The 15,522-nt window shown below is 56.9% G+C and overlaps 4 protein-coding genes across 4 annotated transcripts; 3 read left to right on the forward strand and 1 right to left on the reverse strand.

Moving 5' to 3' along the window:
* Positions 1–244: 244 nt before the first annotated feature.
* Positions 245–2,428, forward strand: BESB_010210 (subtilisin SUB9; the record flags this gene model as incomplete). Its single annotated transcript, XM_029359775.1, has 3 exons — positions 245–510; positions 669–1,909; positions 2,262–2,428. 3 exons carry the CDS (start codon positions 245–247, stop codon positions 2,426–2,428), a joined length of 1,674 nt encoding a protein of 557 aa, XP_029222688.1.
* Positions 2,429–7,018: 4,590 nt separating this feature from the next.
* Positions 7,019–9,921, reverse strand: BESB_010220 (3' exoribonuclease family, domain 1 domain-containing protein; the record flags this gene model as incomplete). Its single annotated transcript, XM_029359776.1, has 6 exons — positions 7,019–7,078; positions 7,690–7,740; positions 8,262–8,312; positions 8,551–8,693; positions 8,983–9,033; positions 9,219–9,921. The coding sequence occupies 6 exons, from the start codon at positions 9,919–9,921 to the stop codon at positions 7,019–7,021; spliced, it is 1,059 nt and encodes a 352-aa protein (XP_029222689.1).
* A 1,603-nt stretch (positions 9,922–11,524) lies between these two features.
* On the forward strand, positions 11,525–13,879 carry BESB_010230 (uncharacterized protein; the record flags this gene model as incomplete). Its single annotated transcript, XM_029359777.1, has 1 exon — positions 11,525–13,879. The coding sequence occupies one exon, from the start codon at positions 11,525–11,527 to the stop codon at positions 13,877–13,879; it is 2,355 nt and encodes a 784-aa protein (XP_029222690.1).
* Positions 13,880–13,914: 35 nt separating this feature from the next.
* Positions 13,915–14,274, forward strand: BESB_010240 (uncharacterized protein; the record flags this gene model as incomplete). Its single annotated transcript, XM_029359778.1, has 1 exon — positions 13,915–14,274. One exon carries the CDS (start codon positions 13,915–13,917, stop codon positions 14,272–14,274), a length of 360 nt encoding a protein of 119 aa, XP_029222691.1.
* Positions 14,275–15,522: the final 1,248 nt, after the last annotated feature.

Genomic DNA, 15,522 nt, shown 5'->3' on the forward strand with positions numbered 1-15,522 from the left:
TTCCCCGACATCGGACTAACTCCATCTGGAAACGAGCCGGTGCGTTGCTACGTGGTATTGGCGACTATTTGAGGAAGGAATTTCGGTGTGAGCTCGCCACTTTTTGGCGATCCTTGTTGCAGAGCAGTCCTCCGTTGCCTCAGCACCGGCTAGTTTTTCTCTGTTAATACGGTTCACCTGCTTTGTCGTCGGCATAAGGCTATTGAGGGCTCGGCTCTCTTGGTGCGCGTCTGCGTCTACGACAATGCAGCAGCTGTTACTCTTTTTGCTGGGTGTGAGTGCGCTACCCTGGCTTCCACGCGACGGGGGGCTGCCGGTGTTCGCCCACGGCACGGAAGATGGCGGCATCGAGCCCGATCACTTCCGCACATTGATGGTCACCTTCCATGAAGACTGTGATCCAGAAGAAGCGAAAAGAAGAGCTCTACAGAGCAGCTTGCAAGAAAAGTTCTCGGCCTTGCCGCAAGCTGCTCCTGGGCTCGGTGCACACACAGGATCCAGCGAATCACCGTAAGGAAGCACCCTCTAAGCAGACTCGCGACATAAACGCATCAGTCTTTCTCCGCTGTTGCATCAGAGTTGGCGCGATGGTGATTCAGAGCGCGCTTCGTGACAGGAGTATGACAAGGGCCATGCTTTGTTTTCGTGTACCTGTCGTGCCGTTTCAGGGCAACGGTGTCCGTCACCGCCGCTGGTGTCGCTTCATATGAGGCATACACGACGAAACAGTTCACCGCTGATTTTTCCCACATGGCTACGTCTGCAGAATCAGAAGAGGCTTCCCAGCTTCCCCCTTCGAGGTGCGTGGTGACCGACGAGACCTTGCACCGCGTTGGGGTCGACATCATCAACCTCACAGATTGCCCCTCAGTTGAAGGGGGCGAATTAAAACTCGCGTTTGAAAGGGATCCATGTGTGTCTTCAGTCGAGTTCGACCAGCTTGTTCACATAGTCGATGGAGAACATGACCCTCCGTTCCTCGGGTCGAACTCGGGGCACATCGTACAGCCCACCTCAGAGCCTGATGCACCAAAAAGAGATCGAAAGAAGCTCGCGGAAGAACCGTACTGGCTTGAGATAGCGGGGTTCGACGAAGCGTCTGATCTGGCTGAGTGTCTTCGAAGCGAGGTTGTGGCTGTCATAGACACCGGTGTGGCCTACAACCACCCATCGCTTCGGAGAAACATGTGGAAGAACCCTGGAGAGATCCCGGGAAACGATATTGACGATGACAATAACGGATTCGTCGACGACGTTTATGGCTTCAACTTCATCGACAACAATGGGGACATGTCAGATGACAACGGCCATGGCACTCACTGCGCTGGCATTATTGCGGGCTTGAAAAACACCGATACGGGCGCCCGAGGAGTCTGCGGTACTACCAGCGTTGCTGGCCTGAAGTTTATGGGAAGCAGCGGCAGCGGTGCCACGAGCGATGCTGTCAAGGCGATCAATTACTGCATACAAATGGGCATCCGTATCAGCAACAATAGCTGGGGCGGTCCAGGGCGAACAGATGCCTTGGAAAAAGCTATTGTCAAATCACATGAAGCTGGCCATATCTGCGTAGTAGCGGCTGGCAATGCTGGACAAAACATTGATCGATCTCCCTCGTATCCCGCCTCTTACAGCTCCTCAAACATCGTGGCCGTCGCCGCCACCGACTCTTCGGATTCAATGGCGTCGTTCAGTAACACCGGGGCCCGTTCGGTACACGTCGCTGCGCCTGGTGTGGCAATATTATCGACGTATCCACCTGATTCCTTCAAGGAACTCTCAGGAACGTCTATGGCGTCCCCTGTGGTAGCGGGACTAGCTGCTTTGTTAGTGTCCCTTCCATTTGAGGACCACTTGCAAGTAAAGGAAGCTATCATGGAAGGTGTGGACAAAATCCCGGCAACCCGCGGTGAGTGCGAACAAGTGCCGCAACCTCATGCTCCAGAGTCAGCCCGAAGCCCTGAACGGTGAATCGCCACACTGTTTACTCCTCTGTTCAGTGCACCAGATAGCGAATTTATGCAGGCGTCTCACTGATGCAGCGGGACTGGCTGCCTGAGAACGACTATGTATGCGTGCCTGCGTATCGGTAAAAGGCGCAAACAGGCGAACCTTGCAGCGCGCCTGTCACCAAGAACCCCATCTTGGCAATCATTTACGGCAGACAGTGGCCAGTCGTCTGAACCGCGGTGTGCTGACGCCGTTGAATCAAACATAGATGCAGCCTGTGGCACCGGTGTGTGGTTTCTTTTCTTGCTCAGGTAGGGTAAAATCAGGAGGCCGAATCAACGCCGCACAGTCAATCTTATGGCTCGCCAACGCGCTGGGAATGCAACGTAGCTTTCTCGAAGGCGAAGCAGCACGAAAACACTTGCAGTACAACAGCGAGGTCCTCGCAGATGGGCGTGAAGAGAGGAGCGATTGCTGAAATGTATGTGCGCGCACAACGTCCCATGAGGTAGCAGAGTTATGACGTGCCGCTGGGCGGTTCGTTCGGTGTCTACGTGGGGAGTGAGCCAGAGTCGGCAGGACGGTTGGTTAAAAGCCACATACCCTACCCCCTTGCAGACCTTGGAATTTGCAACAGTTTTTGCACGGTCCCACAAGACTACCCGTTTTGTGTCATTTTGTCAAGGTTTCTGTTTTTGTCTACTTCTGCCAGTCTAATTTTTTGAGGGACCAGGCTCGGTCCGCACAGGGCCTCGAGGAGTCTACTCGTCCAACTTGTTGAAACACTAGAGATTGTACTAAGGAAAAATCACACGGACTGGGCAAGCAAAGATGGCACAGCTCTAGTTTGCTGGCGGAAAGTAGCAAGATTTACGTGCAATGCTGTATGTCACTGGTTGACTCATCTCAAAAACCACGAATACTGTTTTCGCTAGTGTTCACCCGTACTGGTTTTTCGCCAAGCTCTGTTTAAAGGGTGTCGATCTTTTTCTTATCACGAGCGACGGTCCTATCGACCTGGTTTCCAGTCGTTCAGCTTTTTTTGCCATGTGGATGTGGATGTTGGTCAATATGCACGGCGGATATCTCGTATTTGCGATGCTCTTTATTGGAATTATGCGTCAACGCGTCGCAGAGCGGAGACTGGGTAATTAGATCGTCTCGAAATGCGTGGGGTCATGCGCCCTTTTGATGGCAAAGTCAGTTTGAGCCGACAGGCAACACTTACGTGAGACTGGGTTGCAACGCTCCCGTACTGTATGGTAACCACTGTGTGTGGGACTTGGTGACACAAGTTACTTGCGCCTTCACAGCGGTTACTCACGCAGCATTGCCGTTGCTCATATGCAACGAAAGGCACTACTACACTAGCGCTGCAGGCAACTCGTGACGGGCGTTTTCTTCTCGGATCCTTTTAAACGATGTATTCTAGGGGGTAGGCGAGGTGGATATGTCGTCGTAATCTGTTGCTGGCCATGGGGAATCCCGTTCGCTAATTCGACCGAAGCTCGCCCAGTGAACGCGCTCGGCTTACCCTAAAGATTGCTCAGGATACCGCACGCTGGTGAAGGATCATTTCATTCTTTCTGGGTCTTCAGATACGAATTGGCTTCACGTTTGTGGCATGGAAGGCTTCATTGCTGCTGGCGTTGAGCCACAGCACGCGACTTATACGCGAAAACTGGCATACACGGCTTTGTCCCCAGCACTCAGCTCGCCAGCTGCCACACTGCAACGAGGAGCCCAACGACTTCAGTTGGTGGATTCCGTGCCTTTCTACCGGCTCAATTATTCTGTGCCCCGACTTGCCACTTTGGGGGTGTCGCTTCCCCGTGAACTTAGATCAAACTGAGTAGCTGTCGCCCTCGCTGTTTCAAGGGGAACAGTTTGTGCAAGGTGACTCGATTGACGCTTCAATATCATACCTTATTGGCATACATCTCGAACAGTGGCTTCGGCACAGCGTGGGCCTGGTTGCCTTGCGTTCTGCAGTCGGCAAGGTTTATAATTCTCTGCTGAAGCCATGCCAAGTCACAACCTTCTCAAAGCATCCAGTGACACACTGAAGCACTTCAACAAGCTGCATGAGTGCATACGGTTGACCACGTATTCAATGACCCTGCCAGTCGCCTCTTCAGCTGCTGCTTAATACGGATCTGATCGGCCTGCCTCATACCCTAAAGTTGCCGTAATCAACACACGTTAAAACAAGATAGCCTATCATATCTCACAGCGAGAAACGGCTGCAAGGACCGATTCGCTTTGTCCTCTAGCGCAACTAGAACGTCATTCCCAATTACTGTCTTCGTGACGTGTGCCTGTCGCCAGCAACGCGATGGCGCCGACATTTGGCGAAGCTATGTTTGGCACTTGCACTTACTTTCCTGACTGATGGTCCCCCCGAAATCTGGACTAGGAGGGATCGAAGCTGTTGAGCCTGCGCATCCCTTCTCGCGTCGCAGCCCAAGAGTGAGATGGCCAGAGCAATGACCTCTACAGGCGCAACAATCACGCGAACGGTGCCACAAGAAAACCGACTTAGCAAACGCACCGGGCTCCGCGAACGTATGGCAGTAAGCAAACCCGAGCAGGATGTCGCATGCTTGAGGTTCCAAGAAGGAACCAGCAGGTGGACTACTGTTAAGGCCATGCTCTCGAATGATTTGTTGAAACAACCAGAAGATGTCGAAAAGGGTACAAGCCTGTCCTCAACAGTGATCCTCCGTTGGCAGGAGACGTACCTACGATTACACTGACCTCGAACTCGAAGAATCCTTGGTTACACAGGGATGCGAAGACAAGCATCTCGATGTCTCTGGGCTCTTCGATTGAGGCTGAACGATGACGCCTTTTGCGCCTCTGTTCCCTCTATGACAGCGATGCTGTCGTGGTATGCAGTTTTGCAGCATCATACCATCAGATCTCCGCACGAAATGTCACTGCGTTGCGACTCGTACTGAAATATCAACTCGGAGTTTGCAAGAGGCTCCGTGAGCGCTGTTGCCAGAGCTGGCCCTCACCTGTGCAGTGAGTTTGAGGCAATAACACCCAAGCCACTGCAGCATGTCGTCCACGCCTCTCGACTGCAGCTGGCGTAGAGCAACGACGGCGCTTTCGTCGGCGAGCACACTTGACAGAGCGGTGCACGCCTGAATACGCGCCGCTCGAATGGAAGATTAGGCTTGCACAGCAGTTGCCTTACTTTGTATGCAGCCCGCGGCGCATTTTCGCACTTCATTTTGCGGGCTGCCATGAAGATCCAGGCGCGAGTTTCCAACAGATCTGTCCTATTCTTCTTGAGCACTTCCAGGCCCGAGTCGGGAGAGTCATAGAAATGGTTGGCCACCAGACTTCTTGCCTCCCGGAGAACTGCGGTAGCATTTACCATCTTGCGAGAGAAATAATACAGCAGTACGCCCCGTACGAAAAGTTTGAGCAAGCGACGGACGCGCCTCATTTAGACTTTGCCTCTCTGCAGGCTGCCGTTACCTCTAGTGCCTACCCGATGCCTGTGCACGCGCAGGGATGTACAGACACTTCAGGGACACCTTGAAGCTGACACGGAACCTCACAGGGACACCATTGTGTATCATGTTTGCCCACATTATCAAAAGCCATCAGACCATAAGTGATGTACGATCCAAAACTGCATACGGCAAATTGAATAAACACAGATATCGGAGTACCTAGTATACAGAGGGGAACAGCCGGCTCAGCCATCTCTCCGCATGGCTTCGTTTTGACACCGCAGCGAGTGCGTCTATACGAGACTGACTGGCTGTCGCGACTATTCGCATCCGCGGATTCCCTTTGGCAATCTTGGTAGCCCGTACATGTTCCACGACCACTGCGGGGCGAAGCGTGTCCTTGTTTCCTCCTGTGTCACCCGACGTTGGGCCTAGGTAAGCTATCGGCTCCAATGAGGCTTCCGCAACTAATGTGAATTGTGACGAGTCCCGATATCACCGATTTCGGCTGATTCGTGCTTGCCCGCAGGGCATGCTACAGCCAAAGGTGCCAACAGATGGGTAGGCTGGGAACCCCTCGAATACGCGACCACCCGGTCAGGGGGCTTCTATTGTTATCCGTTCCTGTCTGTGACGTGATTTTGTGGAGACTGAGCTGCAATCGTTACCATATGGGGAGACATGCCCAAAGCGATACGCGTGCTGAGGAAGCTACATCAAGCAATATAACTGCAGCGATCATACGGAAGAAAGTGGGCACCGCATGCGCCCACCTGAAGACTGCCCCCACATGCCGCGGGAAAAAAGTCAGGCAACCACGCGTAAAGCAACATGGTGCAGAAGAATGTATGCGTCTTTTCGAGCATAGAGTCTCAAACTGTGGCTCACGATTTTGGTACTGCATTGATATAATTATCGTACAAGCGCTCACTGGATTGATTCTATGCTTATAAGAAGTTATCACATCCTCCGTACAAAGCAGCTTTACGCTCGGATGTGGTACAACGAAAACTATACACTGCCTTGGACAACAGTTCTACCCGCAGAGTGATGGCAGTAGGCTCTCAGTGTTAATACGTTGGGGGGTTGGTAAACGACGAAGCACTGACTCTGCTCGGCGGCAGATTGGCCCTCACCCAGAGGTGCTGGACGCACGTTCTCGGAGCAACTATTGACTTCGCAAAAACGTCTGCAAAAAGCATGTTCCGCCTACAAAAACCATGACAACAGATGCCATCCTACCAAGATCCTCAGGCTGCCTAAGGCCGCCTAGAACGCATGGAGCCCAATCCATGCCACGCGATATGGTTCTGTGGATGGATACCCCACTACTGTCCACAGCACCAGTGGTGCGCGCACAAATGACAACGTAAGCAGGCCGACCAGAGACTTTTTACCACCAACGGGCAACGAAATGCCGCATCCCCGGGTGGAGCCAAAGAGCTGAACAGCCACCGAACCACAATATAACTCTCTTCAGAACCGCCACAGAATCAGGATAGTCAATCTCTCTAGTACCGGCACAGCCCTTGCCCCTCCGAAAGACCACATGCAACTCCGGCTGTCGCCCACGAGTAGCCAACCGCCTGTATGCCCGCTATTCACTTAAGGACACGGTCACCGAAGCGAACCCGAAGTGCCGCCGCTTCGCACACCGTTGCCTGCGATAACGATGACAGCAGCGACAGGCTCAGAGGTGAGCTGAAAGAATTTACAATCGTCCACCACTACATCCGCGCGCATGGTCCCTGTGTTTGTAAGCGTTCTTGGCGAACCACACACTCAGGCGGAGACGCCCCCTTCTGTGGTTAACAAGGATAGACCTAGGTGATCGCTCGGCATTGCGAATGCCTAAAAGTCGAACTATGAACTACCGCGCCTCCGCTCTCTTTCATAATCCTTCCATCTGCCATCTGAAGGTGACATCGCCTTCTTGAGGCGATACTGACACGGGTGAATATATCTCAGAATTCGCCAGAAGATGCAGCGGCTCTCATTGCAGACTCTCCTGTGCTGAACTATCCTTGCTGTGAACATGGCGGTAGCTCTTCCTTAGCCAGCACGCTGCAACTGAAAGCGCTGCTGCCATGCCGATGCCTGAAATCCCTCCCCTATACGGCATGGAGGAGCAACAAGAGACACGCGCGCCGGACATATTTGACCCGCTTCAAGGCCTGGAGTCAGAAATGGAAATATAAATCGAACTCTGCCCTACGTTGGACAGTTGGGCATCCATAGCGGCCAAGTCTCACGCCCACTGGTCTTCACTTACCTTCATCGCTTCCCCGACTTCTCGGCACCCGGCTGCGCACGCCTGATACATCTGACGGCACAGACAAGCGACCAAGCGACAAGCTCCGACAATGAACGCATCAGCAGAAACCTAAGAGGGGGCAGCTCCGACAGCAAACGTGGACGGAATCTCCAGGGCACGAGAGACTCCGTGGAAGTGACGCTGTCCACTACGGCGATAGCGTCAAGGTGATATACGTGGTTTGTGAAGACGCACAGTTACTTGTGATGCCACATCCACGGCGAAATACGGTCTCATATAGCGACGGAGAGCCATACGCACCGACCCGTTGCTGAGAGCCGGGATCCAGAGCTGTTTAAAAATCATGCCTCGACCAACACGATTCATGCCGGGGTTTTCTCGTTCCACTCCAGCCGTGGGTGATGCCGCAGATACAGCAAGAGGCAGGCACCAAGTCTTCTCCTTTCGTGGTTTCTCTGCCGCCCCTTCAACGGCAAGTCAGCCATAGGAAAGCTCTTCAGTCGGAATTTGCACACAAACTCTGTGGCTGTCATCCGTTTTCGAGACATCTGCAGCCCGAGCGCACGCACCTGTTCGAAGACATCCATGGGAACCTGACCGTCGAGTTGGAGGAGAGACACCTGAAGCGAAAAGTCGAAGGCAAGCAGCAGCGCATGCGTTGAGTTACTAGACACCACTCGTAGGAAACTCGCAAAGCAGCATATTACGCCTTGCGAAGACTGAACTAGCGCGCTTGCTGGGATTCGCTCCCCTGTGACGCCGCTCGCGCGCTAGGCTGTCGCGGCACAGCGGTCGCTCTGCGTCGAGAGCGCCGCCCTCTCTGAGCATGCACCTGCCCAGGCAACCATCACCGCCTACTTCTTCTGAGGAAATCAGCATCGCCACAGTCAGCGTCGGAGCTCCGGTCTGTAGCTCTGCGCGCGGCGGATCCAGCAGAGGAGTTAACTGTCGGGGCATGTAAACACACGACATGGCGGCCACGAAGTCCTTCGTCGCAATACCTGTATCACAACCCCGCCCACAGCGTCAGCAGAAATTGGCTAAGCGTCTCACCTGCCTCTGCGCCTACCGAGCACCGACAGATCGTTCCCGGCTCTACACATCTCTACTCGACGCACGCGTCCGAAAAAGGACGGTCGCGGGCGGCCCTGTGCCAGCGGCTTCTGTACGCTATGGCATTGACAGCTTCAGGAGTGCCATTCAAACAAAAGAGGAAAAGATTGTGGATCGACGCACAGACAGACACACGAGTCTCTGCCCTCTTGCTGAGCTCAAGGGACGGAGTCTCACCTGCGTCGATGAGGGCGAGACTGGCAGCGCAGATGGAGGCAGCCAGAATTCCTGCGGACAGACAGAAGCAGCACGCCGAAGCGGTGGGGCCGAGGCCTGCGGAGCCCAGGCCAAGCGAGAAGCCCTTGCCGCTCCGTGACCTCCGCGGAGCTGAAGAAAGACGTCTCTTCGTTTCGACTGGCTCAGCGTGGGAGCCTTTCATCCTCTTGCCCCCCGAGCTCCGGTGCCCGTCGTACCTCCATCGTTCTCGACGACATGCACGAAGAGGCAGATCAGCGAGCGCGGGTAGGCGTCGGCCATGACGACGCCTTCGACGACTTTGCGCACGCTGAGAGCGACTTCGTGCTCTTCGGCAGCCCCGCCAGTCCGCGCCACGTCGGCCCGCCAGTCTCCACTGAAGGCAGCGATCCCGACGCGGCACAGAATGGAAGCTTTCTCGCTTCCGCCGGCCGCGCCTGCGCCGAGCAGCCCGCCCTCGCCGCCTCCGTCGAGCCCGTCGTCGAGGAGGCCGCCCTCGCTCCAGCCCCCGCCGCCGGCAGAGGTGAAGGGCCGGCTCCGCCCTGCGTGCGCTCCAGAGGAGAGCGGCCGCGGTCCGAAGACAAACGCCGCCACTTTCGTGCTGCCGAAAGACACGAGGCTCCGCCCGTCTGCGTGCTGTCCAGTCGGGGCGGAGAAAAACGGCGAGGCGCTGCTGCCAGCGTCGCCGGCGCCACCCGCTTCCTTCTGCGAAGCGGCCGCCGCGGACGAAGAGGAGGCTTGCCGCGCGGGGGAGGACGCGACGTGTGAGAGCGAAGTAAGCTGCGACGGCACGCACGTCGAGAAATGCAGCTCGCGCAGCTCCGCCGGGCGGCGACCGTCGGCGCGCAAAAACGCAAAAGAGGGAAACATCGCCGAAGAAGGCGAGGACGAGGGCTCATGCGACCACGCCCGCGACGCCATTTAGGCGGCTCCCCTCCAAAAGAAACGCGAGACGAAATCAAAAGGAACACAAGAATGAACGACCTGGTGCACTCGGGTCTGCCTGAGGACAAGAGCCGCGAGAGTCAACCAAATAGGGTCATTGTGCAGGCTAGTTAGGACCAGACGACAAAACCGAGGGAGATAAGCAGAAAAACAACTATGCTCGAGCGGGTGAGCCCGCGGACTGTCGGAAAAGACAGAGAGGACTGTGAATTCTTGGGGCAAATCGATACGCTCCGTCGACAGCGCCCAGCGTGTGCATGCAGCTCGAGAGTCGACGCCGCCGCTGGCGGCAAGCTGGTGCGGATGAGCCAACCTCCTGAGCCGTAGGAAGACTGGATATGAGCGATACCGTGCTATGGAACGGAGGCTTCACAAATACGCGGAACAACTTCTCGGAAGAGCGCCCTGACAGCATGCATCACTGACCGCCCCGCGGAGCCTAAGGCGTTTGTGGACAAATGAGCCAACTCGAGACCTGGTAGAAAAGATTTGGGCACCTTGATAAAGACAGCCGCATATCCAGGACGATTCACGAACAAAAGAGCTTCTCTAGCCTCAGAGAATCAAGGTTTCGCAGGCTGTTTCTCGCAAATTAGCTGCGATGCATGCGCCGCATGCCACGACAGTAGGCGTTCCGCACGAAATGCAGTACCTTCTTTAGCAAGCAGGCAAAAAAGAGTTCTTGCCAAATCGCTTTCTCTGCGAAAAAGCGTAATGCAAAACAACTACGGAGCGCCTTGCGAATTTGTTAGCCTTCGTGGCTTCCCGGCGGTTTCTGCTGTGGCTGGCCGCTCCATCGTGCCAGCGCAAGGTTCCTTTGCTCCGGCTGTGTTACAGCCGCTGCCTGTCTCATCCGGTGATGCGTAGATGGAGGAGGCTGCCGTCAGCAGTATTGGGTATGTAATTCAACGATCTGAACAGAACTGAGTCGAACCATATGGCTGCTTAAGCATCCATTGGTTCGCTTGCCCTTCAGCAGTTTACCCGCCCTCGTCGTCGCTGCATTGCGAGACACCGCCAATCCGCTTGCCCCGGCGATTTCCCTTTCCACTCGGTGCTGTTCTCCGCATGTTGTTTCGTGCCTTGCATCCCATATCCACTCGGTCTGCACTGTTTTCATGCCTCCTCTCCGTTTCTGTACCGTATGCTGCTGTCTTGTCAAAGCCCTCCAAGGTCAATGCCCGCGCCGATGCATGTGCGGTATGTAAATAGCGGTCAACCTTTTTTTTCCCTTACGTACTCAGCGCATGCAATACCAATCAGATGCCAACGGAGACTTCCCGCGTACAACTGACGCCAAGCGCACGCGAACATGGTGACCGTTGGAACGTTGAGACTGGTGTGGATTTAGCGGAGAGCACCGGACTCAACTGGTGCTCGCCCTGTACATACACCCCCCTTGTCGGTCTTTCCACCGTGCGTTTGTGCTCGAAATGCTTCCAAGCCGGCGCACCCAATTGCTCTCTTCTCTACCTTCCGTCTTGCACGTCCTTGCCTTCTGTTCCATTCACTCCTGCCCCGCCTGTGCGTCGGTCTCCTCCCCCTTCCCCCCCTTTTTCCCCGCTGCCCTCTGCCAACTATGGTGATTTGCGTCGAGTGCTCGGTTCCCGTCTCGTCGATCTACCGACGCTTTCCGCGGGACTCGCTGAACATTCGTCTACAGCGATGCCGCGCGTGCGGCAAGACCGCAGACAGGTACGTCGAGTATGAAGTCGTGCTGATTTTAATCGACCTGCTGCTGCACAAGCCTCAGGCCTATCGCCACCTCGTGTTCAACCACCTGCCCTACGCCGAGCGCGGCGTCCCCACTTCTGTGCGGAATTTTGCCATCGTGTGCATCCTCTTTGACACGTACACGCGGTGGTTTCTGCTCCACACGCAACTCGCCGCGTCCTACTTTCCATCTTCATCGCGCGTCAAATGGCCGGAGTCCGCTGGGCGCTCGCGCACCGAACATCCGACGGAGGGAGCGGCTGCGGAGGGGGAGCGCCATGCTGGTGAAATCGTCGTGATTGAGGCCAGCACAAAGCAGACGAAGACAAAGGAAGCGCCCTTGTGGCCTCCGGCTCGCGCCAGACAAGCCGGAGACCGAGTTGTGGTAGACAGAGATGGGACAGCTGCCTTGCTTCAAAAGGATTGCACGCCTCCGCGCACCCTACCAGACGACGAGAGCGGGTGGCAGCCTGTCAGCCATGGTGAAGAAAGCCTTCCCGCTCAGTCTGAGGGCCATTTAAGCTCATCGACGCGCGGGTCCACATACAAGTTCTCCGCCGGTCTGTCCTCTTTGCGTTCCTCTTCGTCGTCGCCGCGTGCCGCCTTGCCTTCGCCATCTTGGGCTGCGCAGGAGAACGCCGGCAAGGACGTTTTCGTCTCAACTGGTGACTCCGTTTCCTCAGGAGCCTCTCTCGGTCTCGAAGATGGGGAAGCTCTTGCAGACGGACGAGAGACACCATCCACCTCGACAGGCCGGGCGCGCCGGTCGAATTCGCGGAAGAGGCGCTGCGCGTTCTGGTGTTCGTCGCTCTATCTCGGCTTGGGCGTCACGACTCTGGTCGCGTTCAGTCTCTTGTCCTCGGGGCGGAACCTGGCCCGCCTCTGCGCCCTGTCGCGCACGCAGGTGACTCAGAGGAAGCTCGACTTTCTTCCTCCGTTGCCTTCGCTGCCACATGCGTCCGCGCGCAGCGTGAAGGCCTTGCAGGCTGGCGTGGCCTCGCCCTTGCCCGGAGACACCGGCCGTGTTCTGCTCGTGGAAGAGAAGAGGCTGCCCGCGGCCGCGGCAGTCGTGCGGGCGATGCCCGCTCTGGCGGACGCGGTCGCGGCGCCTCCCGCGTCGCCCGCTGCACGCGGTCTTCCTCGCGCTGTGGGCTCCGCACAGTCTCGCGCGGTGACGAGTCATATGCCTCAGGCGCGAGCGCGTCGGAAGGCGCCGCCGCAGCAGCCGCGGCGGCCGACCGCAGACGAGCACGCAGCGCTGCTGCGGTGGCTCTTGCAAGGCAGTCCCCTGGCAGCATGGGAGCTGCAGGTGCTTATCATTGCTCAGGCTGTCCTCGACTTCTGCGTGTACCTGTTCGCCGCCATCTTCTTCACCTGGCTCTTCGTCCGCACCCGCTACGGCAGGCATCGCGAGCCCGAAGCGCGCACACAGACGAAAGCCGGCGGGAGTGGAGGGGGAGAGGGGCGAGGGGCAGCCCACGGTCAGACGCCGCGCTGGAAGGCGAGCCAAGGCGAAGGCGCTGGCGGATGCCTCGACACACCGCAGCGGAATTCGGTCCAGCGAGCTCTAGCCGGAACGGAAAGAGTTGCCCTCGGCGTTCTGCGCCTGTTGCTCTCGACTGGTGGAGCCGCTGTCCTCCCGACCAGAATGACGTGGCTGCAGGCCCCGGTCGGCGCCGAAGACAGGCAGGCGTCCGCGGAGGAATGCACGCTTGAGCGCAATTCTTGTGATCATCAAGGAGACACTCCACAGAGGAGTGGCTCGATAAGTTGGCAGACATGCACCAGTGCCTCATGCGCCGTAGCGTGCGGCTCGCTCGTCGGGCGGACTGCGAAAGAGAGACAGGGACGCGGCGACGCACAGGAGGCCGCCTCTCCCTTGGCGCTTCGCGGAGCGCTGCAAAGTGAGCGGAGACAGCACGAGAGGGACGAACCTGAGGAACGCCGCTGCGTCTCCTACGTGCTTGGAAGCGACGGGCACGCACAGAGGGTGGACGAAGAAGAGGAAGACCTTGGATTGCCTCCCGCGGCGCGTTTACCTGTCGAGCCAGATGCTTCGCAGCGAGGGAGCAGGCCAGACGAGAAAATTCTTCCGGCGAGAGAAAACCCCCCGATTCTCGAGGCGCGCGCGGCGCGCCTCCGCGTCACGTTTGTCTCCGATGGAGGCAGCGGGGGGGCGGCGCCCCGGGGACCGTCGTCCGCGACCGCGCCGTCATTGTGAAGTACAACTACCTCGCGACGGCCCTCATCGTGTCGATGTTCGGGAAGCTGGCGACGCTTCTGATGATGGCTTGGGAGGAGAATCCGAGCCTGCGGTACTTTGTCTCCTTCTTCACGCTCACCTCGAACGTCGTGGCAGTGAACGTGTTCCTGAACGGCGCGCATCCACAGGCCTCGTGTCTTGTTGTACTGGGCGCCCTCGCCGCGAAGGCGCTCGCGCGCGCTCTGCAGAGTGTTTTTCTCCCCTCGCTCGAGGTCTGCGCCTTTGGCCGCGCAGCGACCGGGGCGGGCGGCAGTGCCCAGACTCTCAGCGTCGGCCTGCCCGAGACTCCATTCTCCCTCCTCCTGAGCAGTCCGCGAGCCGCGCTCTCGCTCGCCCTCGAGCTCGTCACCTGAGAAGCAGTGCCCATTCGCCGCGAGAAGGAGCCTGGGGCCCCTGTGAGACACCCGTTTTACAGATACAGCGCCGCGTAGGAGTGCGCGAGTGTGCGTGCAGATCTCTCTGCGCGTCCGTGTGTGGCCAAGGTCCTCGGAGGAGACAGGGTGGGGAGGAGGGGGGGAGGGAGGGTGAAAGGGACGCTCGATGGCGAGGTCGTTCGAGTCGCAGGGGCCTGTTCGCCGATGCAGACCAGAGTGTGCAGCTGCGACACCAGCCGAGCGGCGAGGAGGAGCAAGGGACGCCAGCGTAGACCGGGACTATGCATTTGGTTTTCGTCGTAGGCACGTATCCCCCGGCGGAATGCGGACTCTTTTCGAAGAAAACGAGGGCGGAGAACGCGCGAAGGTGCACTGGGAGCACCTCCATACGAGACGAGTCGATTTACAAGTATTCATCGCTTGTCCACGCGCCACTTTTGTATGTCGCCCAAGCGATCAGGGAAAGACTGCACACGGTAGCCTCGTTTGTGTGCGACGAGGTTTTTGCAATTTGAGAGTCTGGGCACGTTCTTCGTTAGGAGACCGGCTGGTAGGAGGTCTCATCGTGTTGCGCGGGCCGCGCGCATTGGTTTCCTCTGTGCGCGTGGGTTGCGAGAGACGCAGTAACTGAGTCAGTGATTCGCTCTTTTTCCGCGTCAGTTTGCGCATTGCTCGTCACGCCTCCTAGCTCTTTTCCGTCGTGGAACAACGCGTGATTAGCCCTTATCTTGTAGCGTGTTACAGCTGAAATCCACATATAAACATCACTAGATGCCATTAGCTGTCTCTAAGCTTATCCACCGCGAAAAACCTTTTTGTCAGCTACACAATGTCTCGGCGCCACACAAAGATGCCCCTTTCAGAGGGCTGTCAGCAAGCTGAAACAACGCGCTGTGAAGCACTCGATGCATCACATTGGGCAGAGTGCAATCACTTGCCGCGCCGAAGAGAAAACGTTTATATCTAGCTCAATTCACTTTCCTGTAGTGGTTCCAACGCGGCGCTCACGTCCGCGAGCATGCCGCAAAAGCTGATAAGATCTAACGATCTTCCATTGCTGCCGCAATCCACCACTGCATGCCTTCTTTCTATCGGCTCTCTGCTTCTCTTGGAGATGTGCGCGCGGGCGAACGGGCGTGGAAGCAAACACGCCACACCCGAAGACTTGACACGTGCGTAGCTACGGGTGTCGCTGTTCGTTGGCGTGTTGCATACATGCATGCAAAT

The sequence above is a fragment of the Besnoitia besnoiti genome, chromosome I, assembly GCF_002563875.1.
Source record: "Besnoitia besnoiti strain Bb-Ger1 chromosome I, whole genome shotgun sequence".
NCBI lineage: Eukaryota > Apicomplexa > Conoidasida > Eucoccidiorida > Sarcocystidae > Besnoitia > Besnoitia besnoiti.